At 35.5% G+C, this 27266-nt stretch overlaps 1 protein-coding gene across 4 annotated transcripts; it reads right to left on the bottom strand.

Moving 5' to 3' along the window:
* Positions 1–858: 858 nt before the first annotated feature.
* Positions 859–26850, bottom strand: LOC121880027 (lariat debranching enzyme A-like). 4 transcript variants are annotated; one of them, XM_042387003.1, is made up of 8 exons: positions 26612–26850; positions 21464–21679; positions 19895–20186; positions 18931–19155; positions 11459–11673; positions 8792–9131; positions 7731–7900; positions 859–2270 (listed from the first exon to the last, which is right to left on the bottom strand). In XM_042387003.1, exons 2-8 carry the CDS (start codon positions 21658–21660, stop codon positions 1970–1972), a joined length of 1740 nt encoding a protein of 579 aa, XP_042242937.1. In that variant the 5' UTR covers positions 21661–21679; positions 26612–26850; the 3' UTR covers positions 859–1969. The 4 variants fall into 4 exon arrangements, with proteins under 4 accessions (XP_042242937.1, XP_042242938.1, XP_042242936.1 ...); XM_042387004.1 differs by lacking the exon at positions 26612–26850 and adding an exon at positions 26299–26603; XM_042387002.1 differs by lacking the exon at positions 26612–26850 and adding an exon at positions 24920–25428.
* Positions 26851–27266: the final 416 nt, after the last annotated feature.

The raw sequence follows: 27266 nt of genomic DNA, 5'->3' as shown, positions 1-27266 counted from the left end.
TCTCACTTTTGATCTTTTTTCTTCATTCTTGTATTTCTTTATTATTATTATTTTATTATTGTTATTATTATTATTAAGTTTATTATTATATTTTATTATTATTGTTATCGTTATCATTATTATTTTATTTTGGTGTATTTTTTATTACAATTTTTATTTACTATGAATAATTATTATAATTATTATTACGATTGCATTTTTGCCCCCCAGGCCCCGATGTGGGTCAGTGATCTATGCCCGGGTGGACTAATCCCTGTTTATAAAAAAAAAAAAAAAAAGGTTTGCCCACAAAAAAAAACTCGGTTTTTAGAGCTTTTCGGATAAAGGGTTGTCAACCTGTATTATTATTATTTTTTCACCTTTTACTGATCTTTTCAGTAGTCATCCACAACTCCACGTCAAAAAGTAAAAATGTGTTTGTTAATTATATATCTTGGAAGCAAATTTGCTGTCCCCAGAGATTGCCGCTCAGGGCGGTCAATCCACTTGTCCCCCCCCTCGCTAAGCCACTGGTGAAAGGAAGGGCATCTAGCCATAAATCTTGCTTCAAATGTACCTAATGGCAACTAGGGTTCTATGCCTTCAGATAATCTCTCATACTTTTCATACTCAAACAGTCAAGTCAGCTGCTTCCTCTCTGCAGTTCAAATAAAAACCAGTGAAAGCTGCACTAGTTCAGGCTAATCAAAGAATTCTGTTAATGAGTGAATCAGTCACTCAGGAATGATGTTCATATAATTATTTGATACAGTAAAAATTAATTACATAAACAGATGTAGTGAAAACTCAGATTTTCATTATTATTATTACTGTACCTGTATATGAGAATTAAAAAAAAATCAGGGATATATAAATAACTTTTACAAAAAAGATTTTTTTTTAATATAGAGTTCTCCATAAAGTATAACACACTGTACATTGCTAAAATGAATAAGATAATCTATTTAAATTATCATGAACAATTATTAAAATACAACACATCACAGTATTAAACTGTACTGCCTTTTGAAATCAATAGATTACAGTTAGTCTTAGATAAAATAATGTTACGTCCTATACAGGATGAGATGTAACTTGTCTGGGATAGCTTTTAACACAAAACTGACCTAGGTGATCTAAAACAATTGTCAAGAAAATAATGCAGAATATCCTAATTAGGTAGCAGTAAGCTTGTAACCATAGACTGAACGATGAAAGATGCCTCCATACGAAACCAGCTTACATGAACCTAGGTCTTGTTTCCTTAACAAAGTTTAAGGATGACGTCCATATCACCAAAGGGTCAACAACACAAATTCATCATAACACTGTTTCAAATGTTTAAAAGGAGCCAGAGGCTCTATAAAGTCCAGGTACATAAAGGTGAAATAGCATGATATATATAATGTGATCAATATAAAAGTGGACATCGGCCACAAAAGAAACACCTGTATTAAGATTTGTTTCACAGGAAAACATTAATTTTGGGGCTAAACCCAAAGAAATTTGTGTAACATATAATTTTAAACATTTTTTTTAATAAAGCTCATAAATCATATGTAATAATGTACATTAAAAATTTTGTACGATGTAATCTTATCGCTATTAGATAAAATTTGACAATTAATGATGTCAAATACAATGCAATTCTTTACATAATTTGTACCAAAATACACAATCATTGTGCAATATCATATAGGCAAATGTTCACTCTCAACTACTCTAACCACACATGCACATAACATGGACTTTACAAAATTTACACCTTACAGCACTGGACTGCAACCTCATAATGAATTTCCTTCTTGCATATAAAAAAAAAAATTATTTCTCCACATTCCATTAAAAATAAATGGACATCCACTCCATCACACATGTAACATCTTCACATAATAACACATACTCAACTCTCTGTTAGTGAATATAAAATATCAGTGGCTTTACACTCACACCCAACTCACTCACATCCATGAACACTGTGACATGCTAGCTATATGTCTTCCTCTGTGGATGAGTACACTGCCTGGTTTCTTCTCTTAAATTTCTTCTTCCCCTTCCCAGCATCTATACTTGAAGATGATGAAACTGTTTCTACTTGAGGTAATGTTTCTACCTCTTCATCATTTGTTCGCTTTGCCTGTGGACTTCTGTGTGGACTAGATTCACTCTCACTGAGGGAAGAGGAGGTAGAGGAGGAGTCACAAATGAAAGGATTGGGTGAGGTCTGGTTTTCAGCCTTAGGACTGGACAGCACCATTCCTTGTCGACTCGTGCCCAACACGCCTGAATATCTGTAAATGACAATGTACTTATTATATTTGTATATTCAAATAACTGCAGTATGTCAGTGTACATAAATAAATAAATAAATACATTTTGGCACATTGTGACAAAATTTTATTGTTGGTACTGTGTGTGGATGATGCCTTCCTTACATATAGATCTCAGGCACACATTCATTAATTCTTAAATTATCTAAACTCTAGCAGGAGACTTATCTTGAGAGATCAAAGTTTCATTTTCTGCCTCTGTATAAAGAAAACCTTCCTTTACAGGTTTAACTACAGGTTGTACCTCTCTAGTCCGGCAACTCCCGTGGTCCGGAACACGATTTTAGTTTGTCCAATAGGAGTATTAAATTTTTGCCCCTCAGGCCCCAATGTGGGTCAGTGACCTATGCCCGGGTGGCCTAATCCCCATAAAAAAAAACAACAACAAAGCCGCGGGAAATTAAGGTTTGTTTACATCCGGCAGTTCGGCTGCTCTCTCTCTCTCTCTCTCTGCTTGTCTATACAGAGTACAACATTTAACCCTTCAATATATATGAGCAGTAAATAAGTGTTGCTTTCATATTCTTATGTAGAGTAATGATATGTTTTCACATGTGCGCACTTACATACACGCAGTCTCACTTTTTTTTACCATTAATGGTTAGCTACTTATATTGTTCCATTTATTAACATTAAATAACATTACAGGTACTTCAAACAACCATATTAATTTTTTTACATTAGTTTTACTACAGCTACAATCAGGGTCTTATTTTCTTCAGTTTTATATGTAGAACCAGTCACTGGTTTTGTAAGCTTTAACAAAAACAATGCAGGCAGCCGTCTCGTCTCCTCGTGTGTTTTAATATTCCACGTATTATTAACAAATTGTATTGTTAATTTTGCACACACAAACATTAATTCAATATAAACAAATTCAGAAACATTAATTAAAATATATATGAACAGTAAATAAGTGTTGCTTTCATATTCTTATGTAAAGTAATGAAGATATGTTTTCACGTGTGCGCACTTACATACGCGATCTCTCTTTTTTCTTTACCATTATCGTTAGCCACTTCTATTGTTCCATTTATTAACATTAAATAACATTACTTAAAACAACCATATTAATTTTACTACAGCTACAACCAAGGTCTTATTTTCTTCAGTTTTATATGTAGAACCAGTCAGTCACTGGTTTTGTAATCAACGAAAACAATGCTGTGTCATTTCCTCGTGTGTTTTAATATTCTACGTATTATTAATGAATTGTATTGCTCATTTTGCACACATAAACATTAATTCAATAAAAACGACATTCAGTAATAAACAATAATGAATCTTTTGTACATAAGAGAAATGACACTGTTTACAATATTATGCACGTTGTCCGCACGTTGGCGGGCCGTTCAAACCCGTCGAAATTCAAGTTTCCGCCGTCAAAATTTTTATTTATTTTTTTGGTGTATGTTCCAATAAAATACGTTAAGAATTAAAAACTCGCGAAATTTGAGAAGCTACTATACGACATTTAACCCTTCAATATGTCTTCAAAGAGACCATGATGCAGAGAAAGTGGTGCTAGTGCTTCCAAGCATAAGCACAAGTCACTATCTATCCAGGAACAGGGTGAATTTTCATGGTCCGGCAATTTCCATGGTCCGGCACCGGTCAGGTCCCGAGGTTGCCGGACTAATAATAAATAATAATAATAATAATAATAATAATAATAATAATTAATGGTTTATTGAAAGAGCTTGGCAGCCAGAAGGCTGAAAATATACAGTTCCAGTCAACCCTCGTTAATTCGGACTAATAGGGGGGAAGGGTGTCCGTTTTAGCCGATTGTCCGAATTAACCGATTTAGGGGTTAATATTGCATTATATTTCAAAGTCATTGTTTTCGTCACGATTTTATCCCACTTTCCACTGTAATACGTACGTAATTTCAGCAAAAATATTACATTTCCGTGAATGTATTATATCAAGCACAGTATGAATAGAATACCATTGTAATATAACAGTATTTTAACCGAAAACTACTAAAAAAATGAATAACATCTCAAAAACATCGGAAGCTTAGGTAAAGTCTTTTGTTTTCGTCATGTATTTTATCCTATTTTACATTGAAATACATCACGTTTCAGCAAAACTACTATTTATTTCCAAGAATATATTCATTCAGGCGCAGTTTAGGTAAAATATACGTGTGATGTAACAGTTTTTTAACTGAAAACAATTCGAAAAACACGTACCCTCTAGCCCTGTTCAAGGAGAGGACTGGGAGAAGCTGTTTGGTGCTGCAGACGATGACAAGGAAAATGATTTGGATGAATTTTAATGAAAATATTCAGAAATATGGTATCGTAGTATTTATTCAAGTCAATTAGGATAGAATATTATTGTAATACAACAGATTTTTAACTGAAAACCATTCGAAAAGCAATTACGGTAACATCTTTTGAACGAAAGAAAGCGAAAGTCATTGTTTTCGTCACGATTTTATCCCACTTTCCACTGTAAAACGTACGTCATTTCAGCAAAAATATTACATTTCCGTGAATGCATTATATCAAGCACAGTATGAATAGAATACCATTGTAATATAACAGTATTTTAACCAAAAACTATTAAAAAAAACGAGTAACATCTCAAGAACATCGGAAGGTTAGGTAAAGTCTCTTGTTTTCGTCATGTATTTTATCCTATTTTACATTGAAATACATCACGTTTCAGCAAAACTACTATTTATTTCCGAGAATATATTCATTCAGGCACAGTTAAGGTAAAATATACATGTGATGTAACAGTTTTTTAACTGAAAACGATTCGAAAAACACGTGTACCGTGTAGCTGATACTCAACAGCTGGTGGTGCATCATGTGTCGTTGTAAACAATAGGAGGTTGAAGTAGATTACCGGGTATTATATTAAGTGTGAAATATCAAAAAGGTTTTTATTACCGGTATTTTTTGTAGATCAATGAGAACTGTGATACCGTATATGATATGATAAGTTAGCCTGTGCTAAGAACTTCAACATAGACTACTGAAAACACGTTGTAAGGTAATTTAGCCTATTGTAAGTTGGTGAGCTTCATTTGCTGAAGGAACTGCACAACTTTCCATTACTAATTGGTACAAATTTTATGTTTCCATTGTTTACTGGCAGTAAATGGTAAATATTTTTCATGTCTGAAGCTAAAAGTTGCATCCCCCCCCCCCACACTAGTGGTGATGTTACATTTGACCAAAAAGACGCTGGTGTTTTATCCCAGCAGTGGGTGGACCAGCATTTTAGCTTAAGGTCCACTTAGGTAATATTCCTACAAATCTTAAAAAAAAAAAAAAAAAAAAGTTCGCTCAGATTTTGTCCGAATTATCCGAAATCCGGATTAAAGGGTTCCGAATTAACGAGGGTCGACTGTACATATTTGGGGAATGGGTTTCGAATTACAAATAATGTATAAGTAACATAAGTGATACAAATAAGATATATAATAACTAGATGGGGAAAAGCTCAAACTACAGGGCATTTCAACATAGTGACAGTGCAAGAAGTAGTATTTACTGGGAGTAAATACTCCTCATGGGGCAGTGTATATGTATGATTAATAACAGCGTCAACGTATGTATAAACAGCAACATATATTCAGGTATCCTATCTTGAAAACCATTCTTTAGGTTAATTTTTGTATCTCAAATAATATAACATTTGGGGAAATTGGGGATTGGTTCCCCAGTGACCAAAAAAAAAAAAAAATGAAGAAAGAAATGGGTTCATAAACAACAACAAAAATTTCCTACCAAACTACAGTACTATAAATTAGTACTGTACCTAATTACAGGTATCCCAAGTTTAACGATCATTCGCTTAGCAATATTTCGATTTAGCGATATATACAATTTTTAATACTCTTTCTTATATAACGATGGTCAATTTATCAGTTTAGAGATGTTAGATTCATTGAGAAAAACTCGGGAGGGAAATCAGAAAAACTGTGAATTCTGTGTTCCAAGTGTACATCATTACAATAGTGCAATGTGGCTTGAAATAAAAAATATAATGTAAAACTCTAAAATAAGAAAGATTAAGAGCATGGGCGAGTATGTGGAGGCGGCGGGCTAAAACTGCGTGGCAGCACTCCTTCCCGATGCAACTTCATGGCATACACACTGCACAGTGCGGCAGCCACACGTCTCTTGAGTCAGCTGGTTGACAGCCTGGCTGAACTTTGTCGCATTGCCTAGAAGATGGTTGGAGTGTGGAAGGAGCTATTTTTTGTACATAAAATATGTGCTATGTACTGTATTGTATTTTATGATATGCTATGTATTGATTTTATTGTATATCATAGCAAGAAATATGGCAGCTCATCCTGTTGCTGATTTTCAAGGAATATTAATTTTTCATTATCATTACGGTATTTTATTTTGGTGCAATTTTGCATTCACCAGAAGTTATATCTCTTCAATTGCAATAACGTCTTCTAATACAGGTAACACTTTCCTCATATATGGATAATAACCGAGATGGTAATTTCACGTAAATCTGCAGTCACCACATATTGTCTGTTTGTTTACAACTGACCCACTCATTCTAGCATACTCTCACGTCCACAAAAAAATTTAACAATTCTTTTTCAACAAAGTTGCTTTAATTGGTATCATATATCCATATATCAAAATAAGTACCTGTACTTTCTGTTTAATATGGTGGGGGTCTGCCCCTTCCCCCTCACTAGGAAGTTGGGTAGGTTTCTTTGGTTGGTTAGGTCAGTTTTTATGGGAAGGGGATAACTAAAAAATGACTCATTTCTGGTCAAAAATCAATTGATAGTGAAACTGCAATTTTACCTTGAATGTACAGTATGTACAATATACGTAACTGTAATCACTCATCTCGTTCTTATCACTGCTTTAACACTATTCTTGACTGATTTTGTTCTGGTACAGTCATGTACAGCACAGCACAACACAATTTGTAGGCAAATAACAGCAGCAAACGAGGGAACAACCTTCTACAATGGTAGCAGAAAATGAACTAAGCGATCCAAGCATCTAAACCACCCACGCACCTGACATGTGGGGGGATGCATTGGAGCATGATGCAATCTTTCCAAAACCCCTGAAAATTTATTCCCAGGCCTAGAACGGAGAGATTTTTCTCAGAAAATGTGTCTGGTTTCAACCTCGGAAACTCGTTCACAGACCCGGAATTTAGATACTGTTTCCGGAAAATTCCGAGGCAATTTCAATTCCGGGTATTGGAGAGTTGGCTAATTGAGATGGAAAATATATCGAGGTTGAATAATAAAAAAGTACTGTGCCTGTATACTTAATATAAAAACCAAGAGATAAACTCTTCGCCATTAAGTTTTACTTTTTTTACGTGAATTAACCGGATAACTGCACATCCTAAAACACTAAGACACTGTAACATATATAAATTGGAGTGATGAAAATGAACAACACCCACCTTGGTGAACTGGAGAGAGGTGCTTCCCCAGGGCTCTGTGAACCAACTGACTCATCTCTTCTGATGGGACTTAAGACAAACTCAACAGAGCCCTCGGCCTCAGCAGACACATCAGGACTCATTCTCATCTCCATCACAATATCTGCATTGTCTTCATCACTCAGTTCAACCTGTTGAAGTGATATACCTGATATGAAGTGCTCCACTACTTGACAACGATAGTGATACAGATTCATCGTCAAATACTTGAGTAACAATGATGCACACTGATCATTAAATTCATATACAAGTATTTAAAGTTAACTAGATGTCAGTAGCTTACCAAGCAAAACACTCCAGTACCACAGAAAGACATTGAACGCAGAAGAAAATGGATTTAGAAACTTCTACGTTCAGACGATTTTCTCTACTATGTTAAGTGGCAAAGAATAATGACTAATGGAGAACTTATGAAGTCTTATAACATAGATTTTAGCTAAATAAACATCAAGATGTATACACCTGAGAAAATACTGCAGGCATCATTTTAACACACCATGGGTAACAAGGAACTGGTCAAAGACTACAGTAAGTAAAGCCAAAATACATCTTTCATACACGAAAAACATGGTAAATTGGAACCTTGCTATTTACTTACATGAAAATTGTGGACATTAATACTGTATATCTATATTAAGAGACAGTGTAAATACGACTATAGGTCTACTTGTGTGGCTAGTAATATGCAGGAGACAAAGTGGAAATGTGAAATCACAGACTATACTATACTATAGAATAAATTGCTGTGTTTGTGTAACAATTTTTTTTTTTAAATTTTAAGCAAAAATCTTACTGAATAATACTGTCTCAGTGATATGGCAAAATGTTCTTCCAAAAGACCATTACTTTAATAAAAAAAGAAAGTCTCAATAAAGGTTTTGGTGCAACATGAGAGTTTGTGTTGTATAAGGTCTAGTTGCAGATGTAATAATAAAAAAATAGAGAAAAAATTGCTTCTTCAGCTTTTTTTTTGCCATATTACCATAAACACTACATCTTTAACTTCAAAACAGATCCTTTACCTCATCTGGACTGTTAGAAATCTTGGATGTTTCTAATGTAATGTTCAGTTCTGAATCGTTTAGTCCTAAGCTTTGAGAATTTGCTTTTGGAGATGTCTGGGACTTTCTCTTGGCCCCTGACAGTAGAGACAATGGATCATCTAGATCAAGTTTATCACAGAGGGTGGTAGTCTGTGGGTTCAGCACAGGTAGAGGCATACACACCAACTCCATTTTAGGTTTGCCCTTGTTTTGGTTATATGACTCAGCTGTAGGACTGAAATTATTAGGAATTCTCAGATTGCCATTCATCATCTGAATTGTCTCCTCAATTTCTTCTTTTGTTGGAGTGAACTGGTACCTGCAAAGAAACAAGATTTTTCTGATCAAATTAAATTGTCATACATCAGTTGTTGTTTTTGAAAATCAAGTAATTTTTCAAAAATCTATCGGATTTTTCTCTCGTCTGGATTCAACCAGAATACATATTGCCGATCTTACTTTTCTGATGTGCTTTACGAGAAGAGTTTCTTTCCCGTCGTAAATCCCCTTAAAAACACAAAGAAGCCTACAACCAAGGACAAAACATCCATTTTTTTTTCTATTTGATCACTGCAGACACTTTGTTTACAACATCCTAAACACTGCATCAACAACAGAACTTCCAAGTCCAATACACTACACCATGATACAAGAGCCAATAACAGTTACATATAACAAATACGTACTCACACTGGCGGGGTCGCGTGAGTATGGAAGTCAATACCATCTGTATCTATCTATTGCAAGAAGATAAAGAGCTACAGTGTTCATACTTAAGAGTATGAATATACAGTACACATTGACGATGCTCAAAGCTGCAAAAACTAAGGGCTTAAAAGGTACAAGATTAAGGTCACAACTTTATAAAATGGCATCAACCAGCATGGGGCAGCACCTCATTTGAATAGTTTAGTTTCAACGGAGTTCAGTTGTAGTTGTAACCTTTCAAATAAGTTCCGTTCAGAACCTTTAGATAAAACTGTAACCAAACGCTGACCTTATCAATGCATATAACCAAAAGAACATGACCAAATGCTTCATAGCTGAGACAACAACCTGCTCTCCTTCCATCCAGGATAAACCCAAAGATCCATCCAAGACACAATGTACTTTAAGTTGCCGTTGTGTCATCTCCAGCATAATTAAAGCGGGTATAAAACTTGAAGATTAAAACAAGACTTTAAACACACCATTAATTCACATTGATAGGTTGGAATGCTCTTTATATGAATCAGTGAGTGAAATTTGTAAATCTGTGCATACCAAATTTGAAATAAAATATTACTTTTACATATTTCATCTCCATCCTCTAAAATGTTTCCCCATTTACTCACTCACATGTGCATCCCAACTCCCTCCCTTGGGTATGACATAAGAGCCTCATATCCAGGCTCCATGATGTAATGAAACACCTTAACGTCTTGCTACGTATTTACTCACTGACACAATCGGGTTTCCTAACTGATGACACCTAACAAAATTTTGCAAATAACTCAGCTGAGTTTTCTCTAAACAACTTTCTGCTAACCTTGCCTCACCTATGACCATATACATGTACAAGGTTCACCACAAAAGAATACTATGTTCTACTCCTTCAATACATAAACTCTATGATGGAACATCTAAATACCTTAAATACAACATCAATATCTTAACCCACATATGAACCTTATACAAACTAATTTGCTCTTCATCAATTAAGACTTTTTCATCCTTGCCATGTGTCCCTTTTAATCACAGTTCTGTTGCCAACCACTCCAAAACTTTTCACTATTAATGAAAATGAATGTATAAAAGATGAGCATGTTCTCACAAAAAAAAAAGTGTATTAGGAAAAAAAATGAAAGTGCAGTGAACACAACATCCATGAAGCCATACACTGGAACTTGTAAATATGCAGTTCACTGTCAGCTTTTAGGTCTTTCACTCTTTCTCTCTCTCACTCCTGTGAGTGTAGTCAACCAAAAGTATCACAACACTTAGTAATGATTCATAGGGAGATCAAGACCGACCAGTTTACTATCTTTAACCTCTGACATAAATTTCATGGAAAAATACTTCAAATATCATATCCAATCCCAAAATGAAACAACCTGATTAACTCCAACAGGAACTTGTCTTAAGTTTCTCTTGCTCATCTGTAAACCACATCACCCAGGTGTTATTATCACAATCCCACTCTGAGACTAACATCCTTCACACACACAAATACCTCATTGACGTCTTGCAATCATTTCTATCTGTTCCCACTTATCATGTAACAACTTCTATATCTACAGTACTTACTGGTGAATTTCTCGTAACTCTATGAATAAGATTGTAGACTTTACTTACATTACAACTGTCATCTTAGGCTAGCTTAAAGTATAAATTATCATTACTGAAGGCATTTTTAGTATACAGAACCATCACTAACAAAACCATAAGTATGACAATGTGAGCTCCATGATCAAACAAAGTACATGTTGTAGTATTCAAAATATTAAACTTGTGACCACTAAGAAAGAAGTGAATCATCCACTTCCGAGGATAGAAGTCGGGCAGTAGGTGTCAGATCTCCATCCGACCAATTACGCCTCCACACCACTTAGCCCACAAACAACTTAATCCTGAACGAAGACAATCCAGATGCCAATGCAAATTTACCTCTCAGAACCGCCTGGCCCAGGCATGTAGACAGTCTGTGTACCAACAGAGAGAAGGTGGTTGGTAAGACGTAGAATTGTCAGCCATTCTGCATCATAGCTTATCTCAAGTGGCTGGGTGCTTGGAACCTCAATCACCTGAAGGAAGTCTCGACGCGGCAGGCACTTGTCGAGCGCTAAGAATTTTGTGACCTTCACTTTTTGAGTATTTTCGTCCTGTATTGGAGAAGTAAGTTGAAAGCAACATGCTTAGCAAATAACTGATGTGGGGTACACGCATGGTAATTTTTTTATTAGATAAATCCCACCCGTACACAGTAAATATCGTAGGCAGACTATTCTTAGAAACAAAAATAACTGACTACAATAACACCACCTTCACAATTTGTAACAGTATTTCTCGCATGAGTAGCACACTCAAATAAAATTAAAATTATTGGATTAAAAAAAAATAAAATCTTAGGGAAAAAACTCAAATTATGGCAAAGACTTTGCACCATTCACCTGTTACTATAAATCTTAATCTCTAACTTTCAAACCCCCTCTGTTCTACTCTTTCCATCTCCTATTTAGATCATTGGTATGACTGAACAAATTTATGCCTGAAAAAGATGTTTTTATATATTATACTCTATACTGTACCACTTCCTCTATCCTCACTCTCCTCTGTATCCCACACAAGTATCATCTATTTATACCCTATAATATTACAGTACTGTACTTTTTAATCATTCACACTTGCTTTGCCCCACTTCTGAGTTACAAAGTTCAGCATAGTAAATCCAAAGGCTTCTCTTCATCTGTTGGTTTATACTTCACCATAACCTAATTTTAATCTTCTCTTTAACTTACAGTATCCTGGCATTGTATCCTTCAACACTGTGTCCCCCTTTCTTTGAAGCTGTCACATCACCCAACTGTCACCATTCTGCTTCTCACCAGTGCTTTCCCAGTCTCTCTCCAGCCCCTCACACTGAGATCACCCTTAACAAATGTTGTACAAAATTCAATCCTCTTGTTTTTTTTATTCGACAGTATTCAAACAGTTACTGCAATAAGCATTTTTCTCACTTTTTACTGCAGTCCAGTACAGGAGGTCCCCGGGTTATGAGCGGGTTCCGTTCGTGAGGTCGTTCTTAAGTGGGATTTGTATGTGTCGGAACACGTGCTATGTGCATACCGTACTTGCAGAACAATGTTTAAAATCCCATTATATCATGGTTTAAGTCCTTATATACATCTAAAATCAATTAATTTAAGACAAAAGAAGAAATAGAATGATAAAATACAGTAAATGAAAGTAAGAAATAAGTCATCAGGTAAAAAAAATATTGTACTGTAAATTTCATGTTTAACCTCGTTCATAAGTCCGGGACCCCCTATATTAGGGAAAAAATCAGAATCACATATCCCGAGAATCATATAAAAGTTACAAGGATGGTTCTTCTATATCCCATACCCATTATTTCCATAAACTATTGTTTATCTTGTGAAAAAATATGTACCATTTACCAGACAATCACACTATGTACCAAAACAAATCCTTTGCAAAAGTTAATCACAATGTCGCCACTGTTTTGAAGTATTGAAGTATTAACCATACTTCAAACAGACAGTGGTGTAAAGTATACAAGGGTAAACTGGTCATGTTTTTCTCTTTACAAATACTGTAGTGAACCATCGATATGATATTGATCGATTTGAGATCTGTACTGTAGTAAGTACAGGTAGTAGAAAACTGAGTCATGTATTACTAGTATAAACTACAAACATTTGGATCACTTGGAAGAGCACGTGTAAACCTGAAATTAATATTCAGAGCAGCAGCAGTACAGTGTGTTATGAATGAATTTAATACAGTGGAACCCTAATAGTCTGGCGATCTTTATTAAAAAAAAAAAAAAAACCAGGAACAGCATCTTTGTGGTGTAGATTAACAAAGTTTTTTCTTTTCTGCTCATACTATCCTGAGCCAAATTAAAAAAAATAGTATATAATACTGTATGTGAACTGTATACATGATAGAATGCGTTACTAGTGATGTGCATTATTAAATCTAACAATAAAAAAGTCATTTTGCTTCAAATACCTGGGTCTGAATCTTCCAAATCAAAGCACAGTTTTGGTACTGTAAAACATTCAAGAGACAAGCATAAGAAACCTATTAATATAACTCGCTAAAGCTGATTTGAGATTGTTTCAAACACTGACTTGATCAAGGGTGTGGAGATTTAACATTGATAACAGATTCAGGAAAAGTCGAGTCGAATAACCATTACCAAATCCCAAACTCAAGCAATTGTTTCAGCGAAAAAATGGATAAGATTAATCTGAGCAAAAGTTTATACCAAAAGGTATCATAAAATTCAGGTAGTTACTTTCAGTTCGAACCTGTTCTGCATTCAGAAAATTACTGGCTTTAGTTAACATGCACCAGTTCATAAAAGTGAACTGCCCGAGAAAAAAAAATTATGACGGACTTTAAGAAATCGGATGATTACTTAGAATTCCAGGGGACACTAAATTCTAAGGTTCAAAATGGAAGTGATGGCTGTTAAACTTATGCTTTAAGACATCTAAAGGTTCAATATGCTTGAGTTTAGTTAAAGTTTTTTTGCAAAAAGTAGGGAATCAGACTATACACACAGTATTATTCATGGGTTAAAATTCATGCGTTTTCATGGGTCATTTACGATGATCGATAGCCACCCGGTACGGTAGATTCTCACAGTAGGATAAATAACCTTACCAGTAAGCTCCTTTATCCTGGGCTTGCCTACTGTACCCTAGATTCTTTATGTTGCTACATGCAGATCAAAACCCCTTTTGTTTTTCATCCGTTAACATTGCTAGTGGCACTGTTGCCAAGTTAGACTCGTCACTGTAGCCACATCCCCCTGGACAAATAACTCAAAGCAGCCAGATGGCAATACAGGGGATCCCCATTATAAGTGTGTCACTGACACACTGCCTCTCACTCATTCTACTACAATTGTTCCTATTTGTCAAATGATTGTCATTCATGGTACAATATTGTTTATTTGTTGTTCTTAAATTAGTAGAGGTACATAACTGTAATAATCTGTGTTTATTAATACCTGTACCTTTCATATACAATACTGAAAATATCTTGAGAGTAAAAATAACGTCATCAGGAATGCATCTCCATGTACCAATTCCCTCATTAACATCATTTCAGTCAACATTGTTTTGTTATAACGTAGTTGAAAAAAGAAAAAGAAATGTGTATGAAAACGATAAATGTACAAAAAATTAAAAAAATTGGTACTTTATGCACTCAGCGCCTGATAGTGATAACAGCTTGCTGTGTAAGCGACCATTGTGGGCGACAAATTTGTTTGATATTGTTCGGTGGTTGGTGATGGTCTTGCAACAAATTGTGGAAATACAGAAACTATCAAATTATGTGCTAAAAGAGTTACTCCATTATCTGCTGCAAAGTTAACTCGTAACAGAAGTAGCAATATGAAAAATATGGAAAGAATGTTGAAAATGTGTATCAAGGATCAACATCGACAAAACTTTCCATGTTCCGTGCTGAAAGTGAAACATTTGTGGCAAGTTGTGGGAAAATTTTGACCAGAAATTTACCTAACAATGACATTAATGGGGGAATTGGTGTGTATGCAATGGTATAATGATCCTGAAGAGCACTGTGTCAGATAGCAGTCATTTTCCAGGAACATATCCTGAGTGCTAACCGGGGTATTACTGCATTGTAACAATCACAGACACACTGAGCTAGCGAGAGATGCTGGATGGGTTGGGTTGCACAAGAGCGAGACCCAAACGTAAGGGCAGTTCAGGGGGCCAGACACGTATAAATGGGGTCATGTACTATGGATACGCGTATTCTTTAGACCCAACTGTATTCCATACATAAAGTATTTTGTGATATGAACAAAATAACACTGACCCTCAACACCATATAAATAAAAATAATGTACAGGCAGCCCAAGATTTATGAAAGGGTTCCAGTCCTGGGAAATCTTTCGTGAATTGATCAGGTATTTCATAAATTGAAATGCATTTTCCCATAGACACCCATTACAAAAGCTAAAATGTCTTAAAATAACACAAATACTGCAAAACGTGTATTTAACCTCTCGCCTGTAATTAGCCAAGTAAAATATTAAACGTGGTATTCCCTTTGTGAAGGGGGGGTTAAAAAAAATAATTTGGCATACACAATCATTATAAGGGAAATAAAATACATACAGTACAGTACTGTATTAACTCTATCTGTACTGTACTGAATAATGAAACACTAAGTTACAATCCATAATACTGTAAATATGTTATTGTAGTAATACACTGAATCACATTATATAACTGGAGATACATTCTCTATAGAAAAAATCCCATGCTCGAACCATAACGAGTTACTGGGTCAACTTCAGTGAGAGCCAGTCATCAGATGTGGTGGCTGCTGCTGTCTCAACGAACCTGACTTGTAAACCCACAAACTTGTGTGTTCACACGACTCACTACTAAGTATACAGTACTGTATACCTTAAACACAGCTGAATTAGCAAATGGTGAGAAGCAGTGGTACAGTTCTAGTAAGCGAGAGAATTTATTACATAAATTTACTCAATGTTTACCTACAATTCTATGACTAAATATTTCCAATGACTAAAGTATTGAAGATTACTTCAGCAAAATTAAGTTTACTGTGTAAATATCTTAAGTGTAAGAGTAGGCTAAAGGTTGTGTTAGTAGAAAAATTGCATCAGTCAAATTTGAGGTCTGGATCTGGGCTATTATAATGTGATCACTGATAAAAGATCCTCTACCCATATTTAATTTTATTAGATAGATGCAAATTTTAATATATTTTGGAAAAAATAGCCCAGGATGATTCCTAAGTGAAGCTGACCCAAACTATACTGCTTGTGTAGTCAACCAGCAATCTTGAGAAGTTCAGGTGTCTGCTGAGTCATATGAAGACAGAGATAAAGCAAGTGGATTTTTAGGGTCGTGTAGTGAATGGAGTAATGTAGTTAAAGGGAATGAATTACTCTTGAGACCCACAACCCTATGCCATAGGAGGAAAGGGCTTTCAAGAGTGACAACAGTGTGAAAAATAATAATGAAAAACCACTGTATTTTACTGCATAAATTATGGAAAATATTTTATACAGTATACAACAGCCTATTACAACATACAGTATGTTATGCAAAAGTTGGTATGTATTCAAGGCTATTGACAAAAATATAAATGTATATGAGAAGGAAGAACAATATCTAACCCATTACTGCTCTACATATACACAGTACAAGAGAGAAGAGTGTAAAATATACACATGCAACACTACTGGACATTAGCACTGGCAGTATGTGTGAGGAAAAGGAGGTCATTAGAAATATCTTGCTGACAATTTTTCAGACCTTCAACAAATTGTTTCTGCTGACAACTGGAGCTAACCAAAATACAATCTACAGTACTTTCTCTTGCCAACAGATATATGACTTGCACCTAAGGGATTCAGCCAACTTACCATAATTATATAACAACAAAGTCTGCTGAAAGGTTCACATAATAAACCACCACTGTTCAGAAGTCCCTTTTATATTATACAATACAAACACTAAAAAACATTATAAATATCTGCTACATCATTAAACAGTACGTATAAACCCATAAAAGTTATCACTTAAATTTTCTTCCATCCATCATATGACGACAGTATATTATATACAATATTCAAATTTCCCCAAATTCATAATACAGGCCTGAGAATTTCTAGCAGGTCATCACTGCCCTCTGATTAACTATGATGCCCCTAGCAAAACCCTCTTCTTCATGACTTTGTGCCGAGCCCCTCTTCTGTTTTGGCTGTTGTGCCACTTTCTGGTACAGTATTTCCACCCCTGCTTCTACCCCCAATAAAATATTATTGTATTCTCTATCATTTCCACCATTCTTATTTATAACCATCTACTGTACATCAACCATTATGGTTAAAGTACACCTTTGCAATCAGCAATTCAAAAGTGTTTCACACTACGATTAGCTTCAGAAAGTTGATTATTTTTTTCTTTTTTACTGTACTCATCTCAAGTTTTAAAAATAATTATCATGCTAGGCATAATAAGTTTCAAAAAATTTTCAGCGGTTCCTCAATTTTTCAGTCAAGTACTCTTTATCTTCTACTGTACATTGCAGAGTTCTGCATGACTCGGCATGTTCATTCTATATTTCTCATATTTATCACAACTTTATTTCTAGTAGATTTCCTTTGAGTTAATTTGGTGAGTTTGTAATGAACTCACTGGGAGAAAATACATTTTGCCTCCAAGGTTTTAGAACTTTAACTAGTGTTCACAAGAAAACCACTGTCTCCCCTGTTGGATAATCTGATATCTGGATCTTGCGACTAAAAATCCCCATAAAATAATGGAGACTCAAAAATTAATATTTGCAAATCCCTCAACAAAATCTCTAAAATTGTCACCAAAGAAACAAAAAGAAAAACCACAATCTTGCTTCTCTGCTGGAAGGAACAACACAAAAAGAAAATAACTGGATAGCTATTAGTTACCCATCAATCAAATTATACAAAGGAAGAAGTAATATTTGATGAAAGTAACACAGTATATGAGCGGTAACAGAGACCTCGGCATCACACACCAAGTAACTGATGGGTTAACTCAATCATCAACACAGCCTCCAACACAGTTGATAATCACTCACATATATGTACTGTGCAGAGCAAACCCATGTGCAAGAAATATTTCAAACCTTTTAAATTACTCAGCGGTACATATACAGTAAATACTTTTGTCATCTTTATGGTACAGGTACTCAACAAATTATCTGCAAATCCAAGGGTGCCCTTTACAAGAATTTTCTAACTCGTTTATAGACACACAAAGAGTTCAATACATCACATAATATATAACTGATATCCTGAGTCTGACTTAAAGCTGAAAAACCTAAAGGATAATGACACAGATTATCACAAACAATTAAACATTTCACTGTACAGTATGTGAAAATGCCATGACCAAATTTAATAATGTCCAAAAAGTTATACTGTATACAGTACTGAACTTTTTCATCCAATTTCCCTATAAATTCAATTATTACCGGAATAATATTACTTTACAGTACCGTATATCATGATTAAGTAGTCTTTAGATGAAAACCGCAAAATCTGACTCAAATCTGTGATAGACAATTCTGTTGTTCACTAGACTGTTTGAATGATTACTCTTCTTCCTACAACTCAATCACAATCAGTAGTCTGAGATTTAGAATTAAGCCAAAAGGATATTAATAATAATGATTGTATCTCTTGTTTGGTCACACTGCTTTAGGTTCCCGAATTCCTGTCTTGCAGGAGATGATAATACGTGTATTTTACTACTACCACATACTGTACTATACTTGGTAAGTACTTTACCAAGATCAAATTTATGTTTTGAAGATAGTACGAGGTGCCATACCTTGTGTCGCAGGACAGCAGGGAACTTGACATGCAGGTGCCCAGAGAACCAGTACTTGGGACGAATTTTCTTAAGTAGATCCTCAGCTGCCCGTGACCCTAGAGTGTTGTTCTCTATCTCGGAACGAAAATGTTGCTTCCATTTCATCAGCTTTTCCTTAGGGCCATGATGGTAAATACCACGTGGCCAGTCATGGGACATGAAGATGTCACTCTCACCTGAGAGCTGCACACCAAAGAAATTAAAACTATATTCTCATGTAATTATTCCATACAAGACCCAGTATGTGGGTGGTCTGTCAGTAATAAGTATTACATGTCTGTTTGTTTTTTCAGGTTAATATTAGTACAGTACTGTACTGGTCCCCCAGAAAAAGCTTGTGTCTGTGGTAATGTGGCCCAAAAAAAATTTGATGATAGAGAGGCAGGTTATTTTATTTTTTACTGCTGCCTCAAATAAAATTTGCCATTAGATACTTCAATCTCGGAATTAAAACATACCCATTGTACAGTATTACTTAACAACCAACAACACAGTAAGGATTGTACAGAGCATTTGTTCACAACTTTTGTCTTTCAATTTTGTAATAGAAATGTTCTAGATCAAGATACCACAAACACAGTATTTTTTCCTTTGCCATAAAAATTCATAAATTATTAATCTCTTGAATAAATAATAAATACAGTATATTACTAGCACTGCTCTCTAATGAATGAGAAAATAAATTTGAAAGCACAACTGTACTTCCAAGAATGAAAATAAAAATAATGATGATCTAATAAGTACTGTACTTGAAAAGCACAGAAGAAGAAATACAGTACAAAGCATTTAAACTGAAAACTAGTCTCAAGCGGCGAATAAACCAAAATGGTTGGTAACGATATAGAGTAAGCACGTCAAAAAAGTGCAGAGAAAGGCGCTGTCTAGCTGAACTACCTGCCCATCATAGCAACATAGACCTCACCTGCTTAAGCCGAAAGACCTCAAGGTTTCGCACATGATATACACTGCGAATTGAATCCCCAGAATAAGGCGGTTTTTCATAATGCCCCTTGAGGAAGTCTGGGCCCTTATATATCCCTGAAAGGCCCCCAATGCGTAGCCCTCCGAATCTGACCACACCAGCATATCCCAGGTAGTAAATATTTGGGGCAACCCACCCACCATATGGGAACTCTTGGAGGTAATTGGAAGCCTCATGGTTGCCCCCGATGAAAATGGTCAACATGGGGGCTTTCTTCTCACCTGAGTGATACCTGCAATGGTTAATAAAATGAAATCAGGAATGAAAATTGAACATGCATCCTGAAGAAAATCTATGACAATTTTCCTCACTATTTGCCTACAACATAAAAAAAAAAGTTGAAGTACAGTACATGTGCTTCATCAACAAACAAGAGGCAAGTAAAGTGCTGTGCACACAGCAAGAAAACTATCTTTACAGCTGGGCATGATGGACTTCAGAATGGGCATTATTGTTCTTATCATATCAGAAGAGTTTGTATGCCTGATTGTAAAGTGCAGTCTTAATAATGTAATAATATTTGTAGCTCCACTTTACATTACATTTGAAATTAAATAAGTAATAATAAAACCTCTTGAAACCAAGACACCTCAGTTTGTTTTGTTTTATCCACATATGAAAGGAAGTACTGTATGGTTACATATTATTACAATTGTATTTGTTTAACTGTAATACAGACTCTTGATCTATAAGTTATTAATATAATAACAATGTTGTTTTATAAAATGAGTGACTCAAAATGAGATTACAATACTGTATAGTATAATAATTATACCTGTACTTATATACAAACAGGGATACTGTACAGAGAAAGCGAGTCACTGGCAATATCCACATTTTCCCATATATCGTACGTACAGTACTGTACTGTAAGTGGTAATCAGGGCTACCGAAATGACAGTCAAATATTTTTGTTCAGAATATTTCTTCTGTTGTAAAAACTTGTTTGTTTTTTGTCGCTGTGTAATGCAAAAGCTAGGAAATCCTATGGAGGTGGTGGTATGTGACCGATGTTATAAACACTGAACTATCAAGGACACACAATAAACCAAACTAAGTGATCATCAATATTAAGAAATGACAGTGAAACAAATTATCACTTGGGATAAATGTAGGTGCAATATGGGCTGAGTACTCAAAACATATGATCAAGCAATCTCCATCACCATTAACCACATGCATCAACATCTCTCTGCTCCACCAACAACCCTCCCACAACTGCAGGAAACATTACCTGCCTTCATCTCACAGCAGCACTATCCTGACAACATCCTGAGCAACAATACAGTAAATGAGCTAGTGATTTTTTATCTCACCTTGCACCTCTTTATCATGTGGCTGCCATGCTCACTCATCCACCAATTAGCAACCAGACTCTCTCTCTTCCTAACTATTCATACACTTCAGCTATTTTTATTAAGAATAAATTCCAAAGAGCAAATGCATACTATCCGCAACTTTGATTTACAATATCTAAAATTGTTTTCTAAATAATAAAATTGAACTTACTTGTAGAAGTCATGCATCTCCATATACTTGACAGGACAAGCCATGCACTTGAGATCTTGTTCATTACGAACAGACTGGAAGTCCCCACAGCAGAGGAGAAGATCCACCTTGAATCCATGAATTTGCTCAAGTCTGACGACTGAATTGTAAATGGTGTCAAGCTCCCCGTGAGAGCATCCCTCTACGGCAATATACATTTTAGCAATGTGTTGTTTCCTAAAAATAATAATAAATAGAATATTATTAGACTTACAAATAAATATACTGTACAGTATTTACTATCAGTTAAAAGTACTGTACTGTACAGTAATTACCCTTCTCCTTCATACTGCAATGAAAATTAATCAATATTGGGGTACTGTACCAGACTAGATCACTAATATTACCAAGTACCCTGTACTGTAGGTATTATATGGTATATAGCTACTGTACTGTACACTTGCTCCAGAAAATATCTGCAAAGTGGGGTCCTTTGTATGTCAAAATGAACACTGCAACTCCTGTTGTCTAGGTAGGGTTGTCAAAATCCTTCATCCATTGTGCCATATTGTCTAGTAAAAAATCAGCAAAAACTTTTTGTAGCGAGTGTTATAAAAGACTTCTATGTTTATCATAGACTTGAATGGAAGTATTACTGGGAATCTAGAAACAATTGCAAAGATGGTGACACCATAGAATTTTGGATAAGGGCATTGATAATTTAGTCACAGAACATATGGGAATAATGTTATAAGCTTATGATAAGGACTTGTTGTCTACTGTAGAAACTGCTAAATGCTTTTCCAATCACAATAAATTAAGTTAGGAACCTATTACATGTACAGTATTCTACTATCAAACTTAATACTGGTACAGTTGACACCAGATATACTGTAGTGCAATTCAATATAAAGTGGCACTGTAACTTTCTCCCATTTTATTGCACAGTCAGTTTTAATACTGAGTGGTAATTCTAGAGCTCTGTCATGAAAGGAAAATATCAAACACATACAGCTGCTCCTCGACTTACGACCTACTCGACTTAAAACCACCCGGAGATACGACCGCCCCAGTCGTACCAAAAATTTTTCAAATTATACATATTTTCGAGTCCCGACGTTCATCATTGCACTGTGTACTGACAAAATTTTCGTTTGTAATTCCCTTTACAATGGCTGGCATGCTTAAAAGTGAGAGTTTTGTAGTGCTGAGAAGAAAAAGAGACACCCATTTTTTATTTTCTATGTATTATCTTTGCATTTTCGACTTACGACCTGGATTTGGGACCCTAACCCCGTCATAAGTCGAGGAGCAGCTGTACATGTGAAAAATGTCAAATCTGGTGTTCACCCTCAACCATTTCAATGTGATTCCTGCACCCTATGCAGTAAATAACGCTTATGCAATCACCGTACCATATGCTGTAATAATTTTCCCATCCATAATTTAAATCTTACTGCTAGATAGATTAATCCAGTTTGATCAGCTGGCATTTAGGGAGGCGGCCATGGCTCGCAAATTATCTATATAGGCCTGCCAGTGTCTTCTAAGTCATGGCAGAAAGCTGATGTAAAGTTTTCTAAGTTGAAGTTTGAAATACAGCTGCGGTAATCAGATTTAATATATGTACAGGTACTCCTCGACTTATGACCTACTCGGCTTACGACCACCTGGACATACGACAGTATGTATAAAGTATTTTTCAAATTACGTATTTCCGAGTCCCGACTTTAGTGATTGCGCTGTGTACGGACAAAATTTTCGTTTGTAATTCCCTTTAAATTGGCTGGCAAGCGTAAAAGTGAGTTTTCGTGGTGCTGAGAAGAAAAAGAGACACCCATTTTAGATTTTCTGTGTATTATTTTCGCATTTTCAACTTACGACCAATTTGACTTACTACCTGGTCATCGGTCCCTAACCCTGTCGTAAGTCGAGGACTGACTGTACAGCATTGAAGAGAAAGCTGCTTCACAGGCATAGGTGGTAACAAATTATACAAGCACCTTGATAAATCAATTTTTAATCGCTATGTCTGTTTGACGTCAAAATTCATCCCTGCCTCGCCTTGCCATCTCGAGAGCTAAATAGCCTCACCTTGAGCTCTATTGTCCACCATGTTATCAGGTCCTGCCTAAGGTCAGAGCGGCTATACTTCAGGTACCTGATGTACAGGTGTATATCCATTGACCCAATTAGATATCACATGACCCATCTGTTTTCCCACGACTTGACAGAAGAAAAATGACTACATTTATCCCCGACCATAGCCTAATTTATGGTTCCAACTAAATAAGACACCAACTACTACTTTACTATTCTCCCTTGGCACCTGGCCTAAGAACAATTATTTGTGACCATTGCAAAGGCCAAGACAACCCCAGTGACACCATGAGCTCTATGTGACCCTCTGTGATGAAGCTTGCAGCCCCATTTGGGAACCCCAGATCTACAATTGTACAGTATTAGGAAAAGACCATAATTCAGCAATCCATTCCTGCAAGATTAATTCTGAGATGACTTATGACAATTCACTGAAGCTCTAAATGCACTGAAGCACACAACACTTTATTAAGTAATTTCATATTTTTTTCGGAATGACCAAACATGTATTTTGTACAAGGAAGTAAATATTTTAGTAAGAAATCCAATTACAGAATGATGTTACTACAGCAAATTTAAAATGTCCACTTTGTCCTTTTTTCTACTGTCATAATGTGTAAAGATCCTTTCAAAAAACATCTGGAATTATGGCAGAGCTCATCTCCTTAACCTTCATTAAATAAAGTACTTTCCCCCAAAAATATTAAATCAATTTTTAAGAAAAGTAGTCAAACCACTAGGATTTTATTTAATAAACCACCTATTTACAGTTAACATCGTACTGTATTGAAAAACTTCTTTCTTACCTCCAGAAAACAGCAAATCATGAGTAGGAATTGCAAGTTTTGTACAACTTTGTTTATCTGGGTTTTTCTCTATAAATTATGGACCATGTCCGCCTGCCACTATATTTTGCTGCATCGGGTGTTGCTGACATGAGAAGTCTTATCAGTGAACATTCCACTTTCAGCCAACATGTTTACCACAACCCCAGTAAAGAAGGGAAGCAAAGCCTATTTAAACTCACCTATTCTAACCTGTATATTACAATACATCATCATTAGGTTAGGTTAGGCATGGTTGGTTCATGATATCTCAGATTAATATACTGTATCAGTAATGTACCAGTCGCTGGAAGTATTCACATGGAAAGTTTCCTGGAAATGTGCAGTTGCTAGCAGGCATTTTATGTAAACAACACTTGAAGCAAAACAAATGGTGACAGCCAGATGTGGTCCATTACACTGTACTGTTCTGTATGTTTATGTGGAGAAAATCTCAGAAAAGCAAAATACAAAATTGCAAAGCTTGCACTTAATTTACAGTTTTCTGGGAGTAAGAAACTAGCTTACAAAGACAATAATAGGTAATACGTACTGCATTGCATTTAACATACGTAAAATCATGAGCGCCGTTGTTTATAGTCAGTGAGTCTGGGTACATTACTTCCCAAAATATTGATATCAGTCCAACTAGGCCTACATCCTACTCAGACCATCAACTACCAACTTGGACCATCTCGGATAACCAACTCGGACCACTTAGGTTAACGAACACATTTTACACATTTATTTTTGCATGAATGATAAAAGTAAAAAAGTACAATGATAAAAGGCAGCTTAAAAATACAAACATTATTGATAAACAGTCACGTGATGTGAAACGGCTTGTAGCAAATTTTTAACAGATCTTCATCCACTACTGAATTCGTCCCACAGTTTGAAGAGCTGTCCTTGGTGATGTACAGATGCCAGCAAAAGTCCTCCCACATCCCTTTTGCTGGCAACTGTACATACTTGGCCCGTTGTATTCGTAGCACTTTACCGTTGGACAACATAAGAACATAAGAAAATAAGGAGTCTGCAATAGGCCGGTTGGCCTGTGCATGGCAGCTCCTGTCTAGAGTTACTACCACTCTCTATCATCCATGAATCTATCTAGCCTCCTTTTGAAACTTTCCAGAGATCCAACACTTACTACAAAGTTGCTAAGCTTGTTCCACTCGTCCACCACCCTATTTGTGAACCAGTTTCTTCCTATCTCCCTCCTGGAGTGTCACTAGTTTTGCTTCATTATGGAGTAGCTTCATTAACAGATAGAAGTTAAGTTGTCTTTTTCTTGCTTTGAAGTTAAGTAGATTATGCCACGCTTCACATAAATTATTTGTGTGGACACTCCTTTTAAATACGCTCCAAGCAGATGAGGTCCAGATGTCATTCCTGAACCTCTAGTCAGCTACTTGTTTGAAGTGTGCAAGGTGGGCCGAGTTAGTAATGGGTGGGCCCAGTTGGGGGTACACCAAAATTTCTTATACTTCTACATTATATAATTCATCATTCATGAAAGAAATCAACTTACCTAACCAAACATACATGTAGTACAGTTATATATCTTCTATTTTATAATGGAAAACACGATAAATGTTGCGTTACCCACTGTTATGTGATCTTCAAATGTTAGGAAACATATAATAATGTTTAGGTGAAATTTAATATAAACAAAAGTGCTCATGATTTAATGCCAGTTAAATACAAGATTACCCAATAATAGTCTTTAACAAGGTGGCTTAAGTACCATTTGCAACTAAAGGATAACAGGATCAATTAGCACTGCAATCATTTTTCTTATTGTTTTAAAGGATTTTAACCATGCAAGTTTTAATGCAAATATTATGAAACTGGTGAATAAACGAGTAAAATATATAGCTGTAAATGTTATATAAAGTACAGTAGACCCAAAGAATCACCCATACCTACCCGAGGATGATTTGGGTGGCTTATCAAGTTTCATTTATGATTTTCAAACTCTATATTCTTTCCATGCACCATTATCAAATTTGCATTTCATACATTAAAACAAACCTATTGATAAATAATTCAGTATATTAACTGCCCATACAGTTGAAAAATAATGTCATGTTTAAGAAATTCGAGGATAACGCCTTAGGTCTGTAACTTATAAAATGGGGGGCCCATCCAACTTGAAAATCATTGTTGAATACACAGAGTGATAATATTGGTGTAACCGGACCAATATGTATCCAAGTTAATAGATAATCAGCGTACATACCCTAGACAGCGGTGGCGGCGGCGACCCCTAACACACACACTCGACACACTAAGACTACTACTGCGGTTTCTTAATAATGCTTATTTCCGCTTAATTCGTCATGTTAAATTAATCATTAACACGAATGTCTCACGATAAAATGAAAGCTGCAAGAGAGTGGAAAGCTGTCAAACTAAATAATCCCCCCGAGGTCGCGTCCCCAAGTCCACCGTCTTGTTGTTTACGAACAATTCGTGTCCGAATTTGTTGTTAACCTTCTATTAGTATTAGATTTTTTACCGTAACAAATATATCATAAATGAACTTTTAAAAATTAACCAAAATTTAAATAGTTTAAATTTAGTACAAAATAAACTTACCTAATTGTAGATTAGTGTAATAGATCCGAACACTGCCTAGCCTCTTTAACACAGAGAACAACGGTGTAGTTGATGTATGACTGAACTAAGTCGCTTCTTATCATATACAGAATACACCTCAGCCTGTCAGGTCGTCCCTCGTAGTGACGGAAAACTAAATTGTATACGTAAGCTGTGATGTCAAATTGTGTTCTCATCAGGTAATCAGGACCTCAGTACAGGTGTGTATGGAAGAGAATGAAGGTGGAATACCGACAAGGGTTAATATGTAATGTTATGGCAAAGCCTTTTGTATG

Source organism: Homarus americanus, unplaced genomic scaffold (genome assembly GCF_018991925.1).
Source record: "Homarus americanus isolate GMGI-L3 unplaced genomic scaffold, GMGI_Hamer_2.0 scaffold30108, whole genome shotgun sequence".
Lineage (NCBI taxonomy): Eukaryota > Metazoa > Arthropoda > Malacostraca > Decapoda > Nephropidae > Homarus > Homarus americanus.
This window is presented reverse-complemented; position numbering and strand designations above follow the sequence as displayed.